Source organism: Blennius ocellaris (genome assembly GCF_963422515.1).
Source record: "Blennius ocellaris genome assembly, chromosome: 8".
NCBI classification, from domain to species: Eukaryota; Metazoa; Chordata; class Actinopteri; order Blenniiformes; family Blenniidae; genus Blennius; species Blennius ocellaris.
Window position 1 is genome coordinate 16,407,381 of NC_137657.1, and position 18,201 is coordinate 16,425,581.

At 41.0% G+C, this 18,201-nt stretch overlaps 3 protein-coding genes across 4 annotated transcripts; 1 reads left to right on the forward strand and 2 right to left on the reverse strand.

The window, feature by feature from the left end:
* The first annotated feature begins 265 nt into the window (after positions 1–265).
* Positions 266–3,039, forward strand: LOC308133152 (c-Myc-binding protein-like). Of its 2 annotated transcripts, none has more exons than XM_080500447.1 (5): positions 266–402; positions 581–653; positions 1,155–1,203; positions 1,317–1,446; positions 2,603–3,039. In XM_080500447.1, exons 1-5 carry the CDS (start codon positions 388–390, stop codon positions 2,648–2,650), a joined length of 315 nt encoding a protein of 104 aa, XP_080356573.1. In that variant the 5' UTR covers positions 266–387; the 3' UTR covers positions 2,651–3,039. The 2 variants fall into 2 exon arrangements, with proteins under 2 accessions (XP_080356573.1, XP_080356574.1); XM_080500448.1 differs by having other exon boundaries at positions 393–402; positions 581–701.
* An 856-nt stretch (positions 3,040–3,895) lies between these two features.
* gja9a (gap junction protein alpha 9a) lies at positions 3,896–5,829 on the reverse strand (the record flags this gene model as incomplete). The annotated part of the gene is made up of 2 exons (XM_080500252.1): positions 3,896–5,408; positions 5,777–5,829. 2 exons carry the CDS (start codon positions 5,827–5,829, stop codon positions 3,896–3,898), a joined length of 1,566 nt encoding a protein of 521 aa, XP_080356378.1.
* Positions 5,830–8,509: 2,680 nt separating this feature from the next.
* Positions 8,510–17,463, reverse strand: rhbdl2 (rhomboid, veinlet-like 2). The gene is made up of 8 exons (XM_080501689.1): positions 17,125–17,463; positions 15,090–15,333; positions 12,472–12,620; positions 11,412–11,524; positions 11,173–11,273; positions 10,768–10,828; positions 10,602–10,663; positions 8,510–9,365 (listed from the first exon to the last, which is right to left on the reverse strand). Exons 2-8 carry the CDS (start codon positions 15,318–15,320, stop codon positions 9,186–9,188), a joined length of 897 nt encoding a protein of 298 aa, XP_080357815.1. The 5' UTR covers positions 15,321–15,333; positions 17,125–17,463; the 3' UTR covers positions 8,510–9,185.
* Positions 17,464–18,201: the final 738 nt, after the last annotated feature.

An 18,201-nucleotide genomic window follows, 5' to 3' on the forward strand; every position in this document is an offset into this window, starting at 1 on the left:
CATGTAAACTGTAATCTGCTCACCGTCGTACAATGGGCAGATTGCAGTTTACAGTGTTTAAAGCCGTTACATTGTGCATGTTTTTCCAAACTCACCCTGATCGCTTATTATTATTATGATCATGATCATTATTATTATTATTATTATTATTATTATTATTATTATTATTATTATTATTATTATTATTATTATTATTATTATTATCAGCGTCTTCATATGTCCGAGGGGCCCATGAAGGCAGCGCCGGCTCCAGCGATTGGGAGGTTGATAAAGAAAGTTAACTTCTCCCACCCTCAACACGCCGGACTCTCCCACCGTAAACTCGGCACAGAAAACAGTCGATTCCTGCTAAAACAGGAGTCAGCTTGCTTCGCAGCCTGAAGTATAATGGCACATCAGAGAGTAAGTGTGTTTACTGTCGTTTTGAGTAACTTTCGTTTCGTGGATAACCGCTTCAAAGGGGCTAAGCTACTGTTAGCTAAGCCGGGAGGATCTTTTTCCATTCGTCGTTACAATCCACTTTAATTCAGGTGTTTTTGCATCTGATAATGATATAAAGTCTTATCTGTTCTCCGCACAGGCCCCAGACTCCAGGAGGGAAAAGTTTCGGAGATATCTGGAGAAAGCCGGTGTTGTGGAAAGTCTTGTTAGTGGTATGATTCATCTATTGATTACTTAAAGGCACATGTCCAAACAAACAGGTAAAAATGTCATTAACCGTTGGATTAACCACACATTAAGTGACATTTCAAAAGTCTTTTAAGATACATTAGTTTCTGGCATAGACACATTATAAAACAAAGTTTATACTGTGGCTTCTTCCCAGGGAATATAATAAACTGAAAGCAATCAAATAGAAGTAATGTTAAAAAGACACATAAAATGAACAAAATGAGTCCCAACTGTGTAACAAGAAAGATGCAGAAGCGCCAAGAAACACGATGCCAAAGAGCTGATGTGCCATTAAAAGGATCTGTGAGAGTTGTTAAACTCGCAAAGTGAAACACAAAATGATATCAATGGGACTTCAAGCAACCATAAAAAAGATATGAAGTGATCTGAATGTGTAATGCCATTTTAACTTGTCTGCTCTCTATAACCTATTAACTTTGATATGACGCCGTTAAAAACTTGACTTTCCTTCTCATTTTCAGTTCTGCTGTCGTTGTATGAGCAATCAGAAAAGCCCGAAGATCCTCTGGAGTATCCTTTTCAACAACTAAATGTATTAACTGGACTGTGTGAGGCTGCAGAAATTGTATGGAGTTGACTCAGGTTCACCAAATGCAGTTTCCTTAAATCAGATTTCCTTCCAGATATGTGAAGCAGCACATCGGGGCTGTTGGTAAGGCTTCAGCGGAGAGTGAGGCGCTGCAGCAGGAGGTGATGGACCTGAAGCAGAGGTGTGCACATCTGATGGAGGAAAATAAAGACCTCAGAACAAAGGTTAGCTTTTTTTTTTTTTTTGTGCTTCTGGTTATTTCCCACACAACCCACAAGGGAGCAGTGTCTCCTTAGTGCTTTTATGCAAATGTCTTTATCTCATCAATGTTTTTATTGTCTGAGGGTGAAGCAAGACCTCATGGATACGTGGATGGGTTTCTTTTGGTTTTCTCCCATCTTTATGGAAAGCTGAAAACAAACCCTGAAAGAGTAAATACTGTACGACAGGTGTCATTTATATGAGGTTAATAACTCAGGCTGGTACACAATACTTATTTATTTACATGCCATTTAACTGTGTTTAAACTGCAAATCCAACAACCACGGCACTCTGTAAAATCAAAACTGTTACCACAGCTGTTAATGTAAACAGATGCTCATCAGATGGAGGTCAGATGGATGCGGTAGGTTAAGTGTGTCGATATAAACAGTTGGAGGCACCAATTCTTCACCGTGCAGGTCAACCACAAAGAAAACAAGAGGTCACCACGAGTTCTCATTATCAACACTTGTCAGGGTTGATCTGATCAAAATTGATCCTGATGTGGACACTCTGTCTGTCTACTTGCGGTGGTGTGAAACGAAAGTTTGCCAGTAAGTCGGGCAGGAAGATCATTTTCCGTCGTTTACCGACAGCTCTGGTTTGGTATTTTTGTTTAGTCCAAGTATGTATGATTACATTATGAGAAATGTACATTTACATTTGTACATTAATGTAACATCACTGATCTCAGCTTCGATCCACTACTCTCCCACAAAACTAGTTAAGAAAAAGTTTCAAGTCAATAGTTTATGCAATTTCTACTCTTTATAATATCTGGATCGGACCCTGAGGTGGGACAGTTTTTGCGACTCTGTGCTGCTGCTTGGGTATGTCACGAACTTTAAAGAAATCAGAATTGATTTACTGGCTGAAGGAGATTATTGAAGCTGTTTTGGCTCTTACACATTTCATAAACTGTTAATGGGTTCTTAACTGATTAAAATACCATAAGAATCAGTTGCAGGAGTGAAGTGACACAATGAGCCAGTTTAAAAGTTGTGCTCTCTCCCATCAAACTTTCTGTCTTGTCCTTTGTTTGTGCATTTATCCAGCCGACACTCAAGTAATCTTATGTGGAAACGAAACTAACTCCCGTTTTCTCCTTGTTTTCTCCAGCTGCAGCGTTATGAAAACGCAACAGAAGATCGAGGCAAAGCCAAGTGAACCCTGAAGGTGTTTGGGTTTAAAAAGGAGAATTTTTGTTTACATTGCTACCACTTTTTGAATTTGAAGACACTATAAACATAAACCAAGATGTTTGTATTACCGAGCTGCTGTTTTGTGTCGTCGTTAAAGAGAAGAGAAACTATTTTATTCTGTACACGAATGTATGTAAATATGTATGGTTTTGATGTTGGTTTTTTTTATGGAGGCTTTAATAAGTTTTACAGCAGAAGGTGTCTTTGTACAGCTTAACATTTTTTGAGGCCCTGTATGTTTGGTGTTGTTGTTTTTTTTTTTGCTGGCCTCAATGTAAACTCAGTGCTGAGATCCAAAGTGAATGTGCAGATGTGCGAATCTCAAAAAATATAAGTCATTCGTAAAAAAAAGAAGCAGGATTGTCTTGTCATTTTCTTCACTTTTTGAATGAATCTACTTCTAACTGCATCAAACATGCCTTTATTTGGAATTTACACAGGATACTCATATATGTTAATCCAAACATTGCGATCGATGAAAAACACAACACAATATAGAGACTTCGGGAAGCAGAGCTCATTCTGTTTTCATCAACATTCCACCACTTTATTCAGCTCATTATGATCAAGCAATCAAAAATATCCAATACGACATGAAACAAACCAGTATTGTTGGTTACTGGTTACTGTTGTGGTCACTGATATGCAAAGGAGACAAGTATTTCATAATTAAAATGAGACATTTTTAAATGTAAGTACAGTTCTTGTGCGTTTAAAAATTGGGGAAAATAACAAAATAACCCTTCAAAGAATTTGTAGTGTTTCAGTGAAGCATCAGTCTTGTTTCTATGGTACAAATATACAAGTCCACAGTTTTGACACAATAGATGTCACAATCACAAGTAAATCTGCACACAAAAACTGGCACAAGCATACATCTTTTATCCACTCTTTCCCTCTTCCTTCCATCACTATAAAGTAAGTATTTCCCCTTGTGTATTTACTTGATTATACAAAATATAGATTTGCAAATTGACTAATTTTATGGTAGAAATCTGATAAACACACAGGAAGTTATCCACAACAGTATGCTTTGAAATAAGCTGAGGAAACAATTCAAAATGAACACTGGCCTGCTTTTGAGTGAGTCGACATGTTCAATTATATACATGTTTTTAGAAATGCTACCAAACTCACCAGTTTTGTGGCCGATTGGAAAACAGTTATACCGGTGTGGAAAATGTAACGTCAGACATGAATTCCTGCGGGTTTATATGTGCAGGTCCGGCGCTCTCTTGCTGCTCGTGGTACTCGTCACAGATCCTTTGCAGTTGGAGGAGGGCGACCTCGGGTTGTGTCTGGATCCTGAGCTGGAGTCGTCCGGGGACTCCGGGGTGGAGGGTCTGCTCGGATGCTGGGCATTTGGTTTCGACTGCGCTTGAGTCGCGCCGCTGTCCTTTGTGCCTCCGTATGAATCGGTGTCAGAACTCTTGCCCTCCGGCACCGTGGAGCACTTTAATGAGCCCTGAGCCCTCCACGGCCTCCTGGATGCGCTCACGGGCAGCGTGGGGAACGAGGAAGCATGCGCTGCCTTCTGCGGGCATTTCGGGGAGTCTGCACACACTCTTCTTGCCTCCTCGTCCTCCTTGCCATTTTGGGGAAGGTGCAGTAAGTCTGCAGCCTCCTGCTTTGATTTGTTGACGAGCGAGTCACAGCCTGGGGAGCACGGATCATTGGTCGCTGAGCTGCAGTTACACGCTGGAGGACTTTGAGCTGAATATCTGGAACCATCCAAATCCTGCGGAGGGGCCATTTGGTTCTGACGGAGGAGAAAAGTTGACGGTTGTACAAGATTTGGGTACATCGCCGCTCCCTGCACCCTCTCCATCAAGAGGTTGTAGTCATGGGGTACGGAGATCATGGTTGCCTTTCGAGACGCACCGACGCACATCGGCACTACGGATTCCTTTTTGTATTTATTTAGATAATAGTCCTCAAGCTCATCCCTGTCATCTCTCAGATGAGGATAGAAGTCCAAAATGCCCTTTTTGATCTTCTTGTAGCCCAGATGCGTGATCTCCAGGAGGTTGAGGGAGAGAGAGATTGCTGCGATGCATTGCATGAACACCATGAAGACACTTTTCTCTGTCGGTCTGGAGATGTAGCAGTCCACGGCGTTGGGACAAGGATCCCGCTCACACTTGAAGAGCGGGTAGAGGTGGAAGCCGTAGATGAGGTATTGGCCCGTCATGAAGGCCACTTCGACAAAAGAGCGGGTGACAATGTGCGCCACGTACGTCCGCAGCAGAGATCCCCTCAGAGGAGCTTTGTTGACCTTCCCCTGATCCAGTTGCTTCATCTCCCGCTCGATCCTCTTCCTGGCATCTGCCAGCTCCACGTCGACCAGCTCCAGCTCCCTCCGCAGCAGAGCTTTCTTCTTCTGCCGCTCCTTCTCCAACGCCCGCAGCCTGTAGAGAGCGTGGCCCATGTACACGAGGGAGGGCGACGACACGAAAATGACCTGCAGCACCCAGTAGCGGATGAGGGAGATGGGGAACGCCAGGTCGTAGCACACGTTCCTGCAACCCGGCTGCTCGGTGTTGCATATGAACTCGGCCTGCTCGTCATTCCACACGTCCTCGGCCGCCACTCCGAGGACCAGCATCCGGAAGATGAACAGGATGGTGAGCCAGATCTTCCCCACCATGGTAGAATGGATATGCACCTCTTCCAATATTCCCCCAAGGAAGTTCCAGTCACCCATCTTCACTCTGCCATTATGACTGGAAATAGGTCACGGACAGGATAAAGACATTGAGTGCAAGAAATAGTGTCAAATTTAAAAGAGCTCATCTTGTAAGACATTAGATATCAAAATGGTAGTAATACAAGCATATTTCAACAGAGAAATGCATAGAAAGGAATTTTAGTAGAATTTTAGTTTAAGTATAATAGTTCAGAATCGCAACAATAAAGTGTGAATACCTCTCAAGCAGAAAACTGGAGCGGTCTAAAGAAGCAAATGTGTGATGTAAAATTGCTCCGTGTCACATATTTGCAGAAATATGCAATTAAAGAGGACAGAAATTCTATAGATACTTTAAGTTCCCTGGCAAACAACATCCTAAAAGGCAGAGCAGAGTCCCGTTACCTTGCAGCGGCAGGGACGGACTGCCGGTGGTGACTTAAATCTCCTCGGGTCATGCAGCCCTGACACGGTCACCAAAAAAGTTTTAAAAATCGTTAGTCCCCTCCACGAATCCCAGCTCATCACCAAAACTCCTGTGACCCGCCTCTGTTGCAGTGTGGCCAGAAACAAAGTGGGAACAACTGAACCTCTGAGGGAAGGTTGCCAACTCTACTCCAACCAGAGAAAGTCAATACCAACGGATTCACCGATACATTTAGATTATGGACCATCGTCCCTTATACCACATCTATTGATCTTAAATTTTACAGGCCAGAGCTCAATTTCATTTAATATGATGACATGTTTGCGGTATTTTGACCTTTCGCAACTAAAAGAACTCATGCAGTTGACAGCATATATGGGAAATGTAGATGGATAGATGAACGCTTGGCGGTTAAAGTGGATATCAGCATCAATATGGCCGTAAACAACTAAGATGTTTTCATTTCGATGCTTTGCAAGCTCTGGCTGCCTGCTTCAAATCCTGATAGCACTGAACAACTCGACTGTGTTTGCTCTATATGTCCCGATGAAGCGACGGAAATACAGATACTGTGGTTGAGTTCCTACACTCATCAATACCGCTCAGTTATCCACATAGGACTTGTTCAGTCAATAGTTTTCAACTATAACGAAGCAATCAATGTGTCATTGTGTCCGATTTCATACTCGGCTGCTCCTCCTCACATGTAATTAAGTTCTCATGCACTTCTCACATTATTTTATCCCATTTAGAAGAAATCCATCAGAATGATTTCGCACGATGGTCAGTTGCCGGTTGCCCGCTTGCCTGACTCATGCATGTGTAACACATGTCTCATCTGGAGTTCATCACGACATTTCAGCATCACATGCATTCGCATTCCTCACACGAAACAATGCACAGGTTATGAAATGTCACTGATCAACATTTTATTCAAATAGAAAACAGAAAGCATATCGTGTATAAAGTGAGACTTTTTACTGATCTATACATCCATGATCTACACGGTCATGGGAAGAAGAAGAAGAAAGCATATGTCATTAATCCCAATGGAGAATTGTGAATGAGTGTTTCTCAGATAACACAGGGTTAAAGACACAGTGCACCTTGGAGAGCTCACCAGGCCATCAGAGGGTTAACAAAGAGAGACAATCATTCACATCAACAGTCAATAATACTCAAGAACTAATCTATCAAGCATGTCTTTGGATTATAGGAAGAAGCGAGATTTGACAAACTAACAGATCTTCCCCACCTGGGTCTTTTTTTATGCCAGACAGTTTAACATTTAATTAAAAAAAACAACAAAAAAAACCAACCTTTATTATAGTAAACAGCCACATGTTGCCAGCAACATGTCTTTAAAAAGTTTATATAGGGACATCAAAAGGCTGTAAAAACAGCTGAAGGGTCAATTCTCAACTACTTTGTTTGATTGGAAACAGGAGTGGTTATTGTATAAACATGCTCTTCCCTGGACTCCACTGGCTGCTCTGACGAAATAGCGGGAAGCTCAGGTAAGATCAAGTCCAATTGACATGAGCTTCGAGATGCCTTCTACCAGGATCAATTTGAATATGCATAGATGATCATGAATAAATAACCTAAACTCAGAAATCTACAAGTAAAACATAACTGTAAAAGAAAAATCACCAAAAATGTGGCCGAATGAAGAAGAAAAAAAGTGGAGACTTTCAAAAATCCCACCATCATATAATTTATCACGATTAATAGAAAATAGAGGGATTGGATTCATGCAATTGTGCAGATCTCAGACAGAGTAATGTTTGGAACATGAACCTGGCACAACACTGGGCAAGTAGCCCAGCAGTAGTACGGTAGTATTATTCTCATACAAAGTAACTTAACCTTAACTTTCCAAATGTTTACTGAATGTTATGAGAATCCCAGAAGCTACCGAGCGTCTTATCTGAAGGGTAGGAAGTCACACACACACACACACACACAAATGCCTGCCCCCTTGCATACATCAAAACAACCCCAAACTGAACTTTTTACCTCTGGCCTGCAGGCCTGGAATCTCTGTATGTGCCCAGTACAACAACATCGATTCGAACCAGTCTGGTAAAAGCACATTAATGGTAAAGGAGGTCACATGGACGATAACATATAGGAAAGGACACCATTTTTTGACCCCCCCCCCCATCATGACAGTCCATTTGCACTTAAGCGCCACCTATGTTTACATTCAGAGGAATCAGGATGTTTTATAACCTCATGTCTTATCAGCTCTCCCCATTGTTTTGTCACTTTGCATTTCCTTTTTCTAGTAAAGCCAAATGTTCCTGAATTATATAGCTGCCACCATTTTGTTTTCAGAGGAAACGACATTTAAATGAAAATTAAGGCAGAAGTGGTGTCTTGCAGATTACCTTATTTCAAACAAGATACTTAATGACATTACTATGTACAAATACAAAAGCCTTTTTTTATATAATATATTTGAGAGCTGAGGTCAAAAAGCCAATTGTAGCTGCCCGCTAATGTAAGTTTTTAAAGTTATGTAACTTTTCAAAAAATTTAAAGTAATTGGTGCCACACATTTAAAATTAAATCCATGCAATTCAGGCACTGATAATATCTAAATTCGGCCCAGAAAGCATTTTATGAAACACATTAAAAAGATCAGATATACAATAGTCTTCACATTTATTGAAAATAAATACAAGAAATGCAAAAGCAATAATGGGAGGTCTCTCTTGGACTAATGGAGATTGTTTCCTTGTAATCTTAGATGAATTACATTCAATTCCCCAAATGGTGTATTAAATCTGGAATAAAAGTAGTACCCTTTACCGTTTGTCTACAATTCATATTTAACACAGTACAATTAACAATTGCCGGTCAAAACATGATCATTCATACTCTTTCATTAGTGTGATCACAAAAAATGTGATTCAATGTCTTTTAATCAAACATTTAGTGTTTTTAAACTCACGTGTGATTTCATTGTATTCAAAGGGACATTTCATGAATACTGGAAGTCCTCCATTTAAAAGGTTACAAATAAAAATTTACTTCACTTTCAATCCAAGAAAATGACACAAAATACAACCCGTGTTCAAAAATGTCCCGATAATCATGAAGCAACAGTTAACTTCATAACATCAGTGATGGAAAGTGGTCGACTTTCTAAGCCACATTTTTTTTTCGTCTAAAATGTCAGTAATGCTACAAGTAAACAGCAGGTGGAGCTCTTTCGCTCAAACTAACAGTTCTAAAAATATATGTCTTTAAAAGAGTGATTAAAAAAACACATTCAACAATAAAAAAAGGGCCTGTTTGCTCTGAAGTACATCAGTAAAAACCCCTGAGTGACAAAGTAAATGTAAAAAAGAAAATACATTAAATCACTGCTTTGTGGTACTATGGTGCTGGAGACAGGAAAATGTTGAAGAGCACAGCGAATAGGATGAAGACTATAAAACCCACTATACAGAACCAGAAACGAGGGTCTTTGAGCAGCTTCTTGTCATAATCACTGAAGAAGACGTAGCCGATGGTCATCCCGGCCACAATCCCTCCGAAATGAGCCACAAAAGACACCTGAAGAGCGTAAACGAACAACAATCAGGAAACGGGTCCAATGAAAAGCAACACAGACACTTTGAGATTTCCATTTGACCTTTCTGAAATGTGACTCAAACCCACAGGACCAGTTTCACAGCCAAAAGAAGAACCGAGACAAACGAGCTTATTGAAGATAAAGTACTCTTGAAGTTGTTTTGATCATGAAAACTAAACCTATGGAGGAGGAGAGTCACCCTCTGTCGATGTTGTTTTAACATTTTCAACATGTGATAATTCATCTAAGTCTTTAATGTGAAATGGATCACAGAAGTAAATTCTTGCAGGAACAGTCAAGTCTTGACAGGAGCAACTCAACTCGTCTATAGCCACAAGCAAATAAAGCCTTCAGCAAACTCTGCCAGCATATGAGCTGCGTTATCGCCACCTCCTTGTTTTATCTGAAAATGTTCAAGAGAACCTGTTTGCAGTGGCAACCGGCCAATAGAGGGCACCAGGGCACCGCCCCCGCCTGGTGGAAGTGAAGACAACTTTTATTTTTTCAGAAACTATATAAATAAGCTGTAATACTGCCGAAATCTTGTTTATGCCAACAAACTAACAATGGGCCCTGACCTGTATTTGTGTCAGATAAGCTTAAATAAAAGAGAGGATATCGTTCTCTCTTTAGAAGTGTGTGTGTGTGTGTGTGTGTGTGTGTGTGTGTGTGTGTGTGTGTGTGTGTGTGTGTGTGTGTGTGTGTCAGCCCCGAGGAGGCGGGGTTCAGTAGTGATCTCACCAATTGCTGATTAACACTATGAGTGATTGACAGGAAGTTAAACTGGACATTTTTGGAGGTTTTTTTCAGAGAATTTTAAAGTGCTTTGAAAGATTGTTGTTTGAAAACATCCCTGATATACCTGCTGTTTTCCCTAAACTCAGACTAAATGTCACTTCAAGTAAACCAGCCCCAAAATGCATTTGTTTTCTAAAAGGGACTAATGACGCATCTGCTTGTATTTGTTTACAAGTATGTTCATAAAAGAGTCTTAATAAGTGTTCTCTATTCACAAGCCGTTTAAAAGTACAATGGTTTATCACTGGGGGCTTCTCTCAATCTAGAAACAAGGCAAGATTGTTGTAATGTGGTTTATAAATGCACATAATGTAAATTGAGCTAACAATGGTTGAAATGTAATAATAAGGAAATGTAACACCAGCCACCACTGCCTGTTTGTATCATTTCTCTACTGTACAGAGGAGGTGAACTCATACCCTCATCCCAGCATCCTCAGCAATGAATCTTCTGTAGAAGGCAAATCCAAAATCTGTCCCAACTGGGAAAAAGAAAGTATGTTAGCAAGACTGAAAGTGTCTGTCTTCCTCAGTTGCATGAAAAAAAAAAAAAAAAGAAGGAAAGAAATTACAATGTGGAACGTACCAATAATCAAGATGGTGAGAATTCGAAACACTCCGAGGACGGGAATCATCTCTCGGAAATTCTGTGAATCAAAATCAAAACTTGTTTATCTTCATAACGAGCTCATGGTCAGAAATTAATACATGAGTAAATTATATATGACAAATAACTGTGCGCAAAGTTTTCTATGTGTGATTTCCTCTTAAGCGAATCAAAAACCTGATGACCCGTCCTGCACATGAGGGTGGTCTGGACTTTATATTTGATGGATGTACGCAGCACTTTGTTTTACAATTATAAAAAACTGTTTAACACCACTACAATAATTACTTGTATTGGCCAAATCATACTGGTAAGGAAAATGACAGCATGTTATTACATCTTCAAGTCAGTAAGGGCCGTCTTTTGCTCTGCTTGTACACTCACCACCACTGCATTCATCAAATACCCTCCAATTAGGGCATAAACTCCTCCAGAAGCCCCCACCAAGGCGCTGAGAGGATCAAAGATTGAGCTGGCCAAAGAGCCTGGAGGATTAAAAACAACCAACGCTTCAATACTCAGGCCAACAAAAAAAAGACTGAATTAATAAAACAAACAAACTGAGGTCAAACCTCGAGATTCATCTGATACATCATCACTGATACGAGACAGCTGAGGCTCACCTGCGAGGACGCCGGCCATGTAAACCATCCCCACCTCAAACCCTTTGTGCACCAGTTCCAGGGGGATGCCCAGCAGCAGCTGCATGAACAGGTTTCCCAAGATGTGCTCCACACTGGAAAAACAAAAAAGGGAAAGAAACATTTGCCACAGATGCTTCTATATTTCTGTTCAAATATGCAACATGATACTCTTTTTTTTTTGGGGGGGGGGGGGGGGGTTTAGACATGAAGCCCGATATAGTTCAACATGGTTACAGTAATAGTCAACCCAGGATTTTCTAAAACAACAGGATGCGGTGGTTTATCACAACGACTACACAGAAGAGTTCTTCATTGCCGTAAATACAAATCCGCTGTTCACCAGAATTCAGTATCATTGTACTAATAACTGATTGTCGGGCACTTTTCAGGGTCGACATCAAGACGTCGGTGACGTTCAGGAAGCAGAGTATCATCAGTCTTCTCCTTTAAGAAAATACCCTGCTGGGTGTTTTTCAGTTTCTATCGGTTGGAGATTGCGGCCGCTGTTCCTTTTACTGAGGCCGTCTTCCTGAGTACTCATGATGTTTGCGTTGGGGTTTTTTTTTTAAAGCTTTTCCTTGGCCACGTGCATTTGGAGTGCTTGAACAGCTGTACCAGGAAGTCACGCAACCTCCATGTATATTTATATAAATCCCTTGAAACTAAACACAAAGTGAACGGCACACTCAAAGCTGTTTTTGCAGATCAATTCTTTGGTTTGGTTGAACAAAACAAGATCAATTAGGATTGAAATGATAATTAATGGGACCTTTGAGTAACTATAAACACATTTGAAGCCAGTCAGTTTAAAAAAAAAAAAAATCTTGTTCAATTGTTAGATTAAACGCCACCCCAAGCACGTTATCTAGAGCGTCATATCTCTTTTTAGAACAATCTAATTTACAAATCCCACTGTTGCTGCAGTTACGAACCTAACATGAACTAATGGGGCATTACTCACACCTGCGGCCACAGAGCTGAGCAGCTGCACCCAACTGATCCTCAATTGAGGCTTTCTTAGAGCTCCGCCCACTCTTACCCTGCGTGGACAAACATGTAGGAGATGAAGCGCCACGCCTCCTCCCGGCAGTCGGGCTTGTAGGTCAGACGGCTGTTCCAGATGCCGTCCTCCAGGGTCACCCACTGCTTCTGAGGCTTCCACACCGCGTAGTAGATGAACACCCCCAGCTGGTCACCGGCGGCAAGTCCCATGCAGAAATGAGGAGGCCGGGTAAATTGCGTTTAAACACAGAAATTCTTTGAAATCGGTTGGAAAATGCATTGTGGGAAAAACTTGATCCGAAACAGCTGTGAACACAGGACGTCTCCCACCGAGACGAGCAGGCCTGCAGGTCAAAATGTTGGGGAGTTTAACGCGGCAATATGCCAAGAAAGGAGCAGTTGACTTTCAATGGGGGACTTCGTCTCGACCAATACGGATGCATTCAAATGCAGGAACAGTGGAAATCTGTGAGCGACAAAGAGTCGGCTGGGTGTAACCGTGTAGGAACGGGCAGCATGAACAAAGAGGGACATTAACGCGGGAATCAATGGAAATCACAGGATGTTAACGTTCCCTTACTTTATCTACCATCTTTACTTCTCCACCTTGCCGGTACAAACTTGTCTTTCCTGCACAGTTTCACAATAATTTCTTGATGTCCGGTCAGAACACTTGAGCCAGGGGATGAAAATTAACTGCCAAACTCTTCTTCATGGAGATTTCTTTATTCAATATCTTGTATCTTAATATCTTTAAGCTCAGGACCACTGGGTGTTGGTTCTAATCCCAGATGCCTGTGGGTGAAGGCAGGAAGTACCCCGGACAAGTCATCAGCCGATCACAGGGCGAACATGGAGAGACGGACCACCAAATTACGGGGCAATTTTATTGTCACCAATTCACCCCTGAAGCTTGTTGTTAAGAGTGTGGGAGGAGCCTGGAGGAAACCCACGCACACAAGATTACAAGCCGAAGCTCCCGGGAGGGAATGTTGCTGCTGTGAAGTGGGAGGGTTTTAACCACTGCTCCTACGGAGAATCTCAGTAAAGAAGAAAATCCGTCAGGTCACAGCCCGAAAACTGTCCACCAGCAATATGAAGAAGATATTAAACTGTTTCAAATAATATTTACAAGATGTTTAACTTGACAGGAAAATAATTAAATAATGTGTATTAAAAGTTGTTGTTTTTTCCCCCTTTTCAAAGTACTATATAGGAATTTACTGGGTGGACTTTAGGCTTCATAATGAAATTATCACTGGTTTAATGAAAAGATCATTTCAAACATGGCAAGTCTGTATATACAATTTGCAAATATTGAACATTTGCACTTACGGAAGCTTATTTTATTATTTGAAATTGTCTATGTCATACTTACAAAAATAGTCTTGGACGTTTTTATTAAATTACACTTTAATAAAGAAATAATAGTTTTACCTTCATTACTTATTTATTCAAGATTTCTTCTTTAAAAATTAAAAAAAATTAAAAGAAACAACTGTGCATTGTTTTCGCCCCCAGTTATGAGGCTTTTCTGACATTGTTGGAATAAAAATAATCAACATACACAGCAGCCTCCAGGAGAAAATACACTAGTTAATATAAAATCGTGTTAAAGAAGATCAAACTAAACTCCTGGACAGTAAATTATAATACCGTATTAACTATTTATCTTAATGTTTGCTGAACAGAGCGTATTGACCGTCTATTGCTGTGCCATGTGTTTACATACATAAAGACACTTAAGTCCAGTCTTTTTATTCCCACATAAACTGAACTGGCTTGTTTTTTGTTTTTTTTTAAACAGCTGATCATCAGTCTTGTGACGACTGAACTACAACTAGACGTCCTTCCTCTTCCTTCACGAGGGCAATTCTCAATGTATTCCTGCTGGGCTCATCTTTCGGTTGGATTAAAGGACATCATGGAAACACTTTGCAACCCACAGTTCTGGGAGGAAATGAGACCACAGCCTTTTCACCCCCTACATCCCCCCCCCACCCCCCCCCCCCCCCTTTTTTTTTTTTTGCTATTGCAACAAATCGCTCGCTGATCCACCGCATTCCACTGCATGTAGTTTATTTGGGAGTTAAAAAGACAAGCCGTCTTCCTGTTCGCACACTCAGGGGAAAGCATCTCCCACCAGTTGTGAGGATCATCTGTACTCGATCTAACCCAAAGCTACTGTTCATAAAAAAAAAAAAAGCCCCGCCTGTTTTCTTTGAGGCCGTGCCCTGCAGCCACCTCACTCCATGAATCAGGACATTCAGGGGGAGAGGGAAGCGCCAGCCAAATAAGACAAAAACAAATGTGCATTCACGACTGTGCAAGAACTGCTTGGGGGGGGGGGGGGGTCAGTGAAAGCCTCGTGCTTTCTAATATACAGCAGGTACGAACAATCCAAAAACGATTACTTGTTTCCCAACATGTCAATATCACATCTAGTCTTGTCTAACTTCCCTTCAAAAATCTGCCCTTCTAAATACAATTACAGTAAATCTATACAGTAATTAACACCACAGCAGCACATATGCACACTGTAGGCTCCCGGATTTATAATTAGCCCCCAGAATCTATACCAATTGCCCCAGCACGCTGGCAGTGTGTGTGTTGTCTGTATGTTGTCTGTGTGTTTGTGTGCAGGGGGGGAGGAACCTCGGCAATACTGATGAGGATGATGAAGATCGGGGGCGGGCAGCAGTTGGTGCGTGCCAGGTACGTGCTGCGAGAGTTTTCGGGAAGCATCCATTTGGATACTGCTTCTTGGAACTTCTCGCAGCACCCCCTGGTCCCATCCCCATCCGTCTGGTCGCGTCCGTCCTTCACGGGCCTCCCGTCCCGGTCCACTGGGAACGGCTCCTGCTGCTCCAGGTCGATGTCCCCCATCGCCGCTGCGGTCCTGCAGAGCACAGAGTGCAATCCGACTCCCGCTTATTACCACATGACACTTCTACATTTCTGCATCATCAGCATGACTTTCAATACAATAGTACCCATTGTTTAATTGCACGTTCAATTGGAACGTGTAAATGTAGTGGTAGCAAATAAACGGGAATTAAATGTGCACGATTTTATTGACTGCAAAACTAATCTTCAACTTTAAATATGCTGATATAAATACAATCTGAGCCTTTTGTACCTGGAGACAAATAATGAGTCAACAGTCCTCCGACTATAAAAAGAGCCATAAAAAGCTGCAATAAAAGCTAAACATTCAAACTGAAACTGGCACAATAGCTCTTTATCACTAAAGTCACTTTGGAGTCAATTTACCATCATTTACATCTTATTCTGACCATTGCAAGTCTTTGTTTCTATATTTGTTTGTGGTAATTTGACTCCGAGTGCTGTGAAGAAATTTATCGATTAGTGTTTATTCTTTTGTATTTTGTGATATTTTAAGCTGCTTTCTACAGATTTTGTATCTCTTGTGGTCACCTTTCTTCTCTTTTGAGGCAATTCAATCTTGTTTTGGTCATTGTACAGCTGCTTTTTCTGTCTTAGTGTCAAAAAAAGGTCCATGAGTTTCATTGTTTATATACACATTTGCGTTTTTAAAATGTGCATTTCAATGTCCTTGTTCATATATTGCAGGAAGAAAGCATTACTCTTAACCAATGATTAAATGGCTTATTTCAGCTTTAAGATAATCATAGGGAAACAATAAAATGAAAAACAAATATGCACTTGTTTTTTGACATTTGGGCTTCAGAAACAAAGTTTCCTAATACAAATTAATAACTATGCAAAAATGCTACTGTCATAAAACGACATAAAATACAGGAACAGATAACTGGGAGCATGTTTGAGGTGTGTCCAGAAGTCATACCACTTTGTCAATAACCTTTTTATTAGAATGCACTCAAGTATTATAATGAGGGTTAAACATACATAATAGCTTTCACATTTCGCAAAATTGAAACAGATTTCTCACTAGATTAAAGTGTATAATGCTTTTCTATCTCATACACACTCCTGACCTACAATATGATGTGCACACTGAGGAACATACAAGAAAACAAACCGTATTATCACATTTAATGTTATAATTTCTGATAAAAGATTAATCCAGTGTAGTTGTGCATAGATTGGGAAATATCAATATTGCACGTTAGATTATCATGAGGAATGTAATGTAAACGTGACATGCATTTTCATTTTGTAGGTCAAATGTGTCAGTGCCTTTAAGTCATAATTGGTCTCACCTATATGTTTGATTTTTGTTCAATTGAATTAAGGACTACCACTTTCATAATTAGCATCTTAGATTTGAGTCACTCAAGTTGAGAAGGGAGAGGATTTTCTTCTTTTTTTTTTATTTTGTCTGTTATTTTTTCATTCTGCTGTCGTGAGAGGAAATGACAAGGGATATAGTCACTTTCTGAAAAACGGGCAAAGCGTAACTACTATTTAATGAGGGAGAAATGAGTCGGTGGTTAATTGAGATTATTTGATATATAATTGAACAGTCTTTCAGTGAGTACATTACAGTTTACTCTGGTCTTTTGTTTTTGTTTTTTTACCCACTGGCTACACTAACACTAGTTTCCCTGTGTGTTGGGCGTCGCTGATGTTAATTTAGATTGTCTTTGTTAGATAGAGATTTTTTTTTATTTTTAAATTTAATATACACCACTGAGTCTTTGTCTCCTGAGCGAAATGAAAGCACCAATGTGTAGGGCCTACTCACCTAAACCTTCAACAGGAACAGTGCAGGGGGGCCCCAAGCCGCATAAATATCGATCCACAACTAAACTGATCCAAACAAGTCAATGCGCCGTTCTATTTGGGTTTCCTTTCATTCACTGCGATCCCTCCATGTTTCCAGAGGCGCCCGCCTCAAGCTGGCCGTCCCGTCCGGTTGCAAGGAACAAAAAGTGGGAGGAAAGAGCGCGAGTAGGAGATAATTATAGTCCTCTCATTGCTTCTTTTTTTTTTTCTTCCTCTGAGAAACTTCCTTCCTCCAAACAAACAAAACCACCGACGCTCGCCTCCTTCCTGAGACACAAACACTTTTCAGCTGCGGAAACAAAACAACCCCAGTAGCGACACCGTGCAGAGCGACGACCCACCTTCTTTTTACCTGTTCTCTTGCCACACCTGCGCTCCGTGACGTCACGGGCACGTGGCAGCGCGCGGGTGTTCAACACACAATTCAACAGCGTGAGCACACCTGAGCCGATTTTTTTTTAAAAAGCGCTTGATTGAGAGGTTGAAATTTGTTTATATCTAAATAGAGTCGACACAGTCATGTTCATCAGAGTGCGCTTCAGGACTGAATGTTCCGTTTAATAATTCAGTTCACCACAAGGTGGCACTATAACCCAAGTATGGAAATTATATGACTGTTGGAGGAGACGGGATAGAGATAGATAGACATACGACACACTTCCGACAGTGCAAAACAATGTATTGGAGGATAACTGATTAAGTACCTGTAAGTGTGTGTGTTTGAACTGATTAAGTACCTGTGAGTGTGTGAGTGTGTGTGTGTGTGTGTGTGTGTGTGTGTGTGTGTGTGTGGGGGGGGGGGGGTCATCTAAGTTTGCGCTGAACATTATGTACCCTGCTTTTTAACGTCAGCTGTCTCCAGGCCTCAGCAACCATTGGAGATATTCAGTAGATCCGCAAGCATAAATGATGACCGCCAATGATATTGGAGACGTCAAGGAGAACGATATGCACCGGCTACTGTAGTCACCAGATCATCATTTGGAAGTGGTGGTGTGACCGTGTGGGAAGGAGTGTCACGTAAATGCAGAACTGC

Excerpts from the sequence above, each read along its gene's own strand:
- rhbdl2 (XM_080501689.1), bottom strand. The coding sequence starts at position 15,320 with ATGGGGGACATCGACCTGGAGCAGCAGGAGCCGTTCCCAGTGGACCGG. Across the intron at positions 10,664-10,767 it reads TCTCACCATCTTGATTATTG|TTGGGACAGATTTTGGATTT; the intron begins GTACGTTCCACA and ends TCTTTTTCCCAG. Across the intron at positions 9,366-10,601 it reads CTGAGGATGCTGGGATGAGG|GTGTCTTTTGTGGCTCATTT; the intron begins GTATGAGTTCAC and ends TACGCTCTTCAG.
- LOC308133152 (XM_080500447.1), top strand. Across the intron at positions 654-1,154 it reads TGTGGAAAGTCTTGTTAGTG|TTCTGCTGTCGTTGTATGAG; the intron begins GTATGATTCATC and ends TCTCATTTTCAG. Across the intron at positions 1,204-1,316 it reads AAGCCCGAAGATCCTCTGGA|ATATGTGAAGCAGCACATCG; the intron begins GTATCCTTTTCA and ends ATTTCCTTCCAG.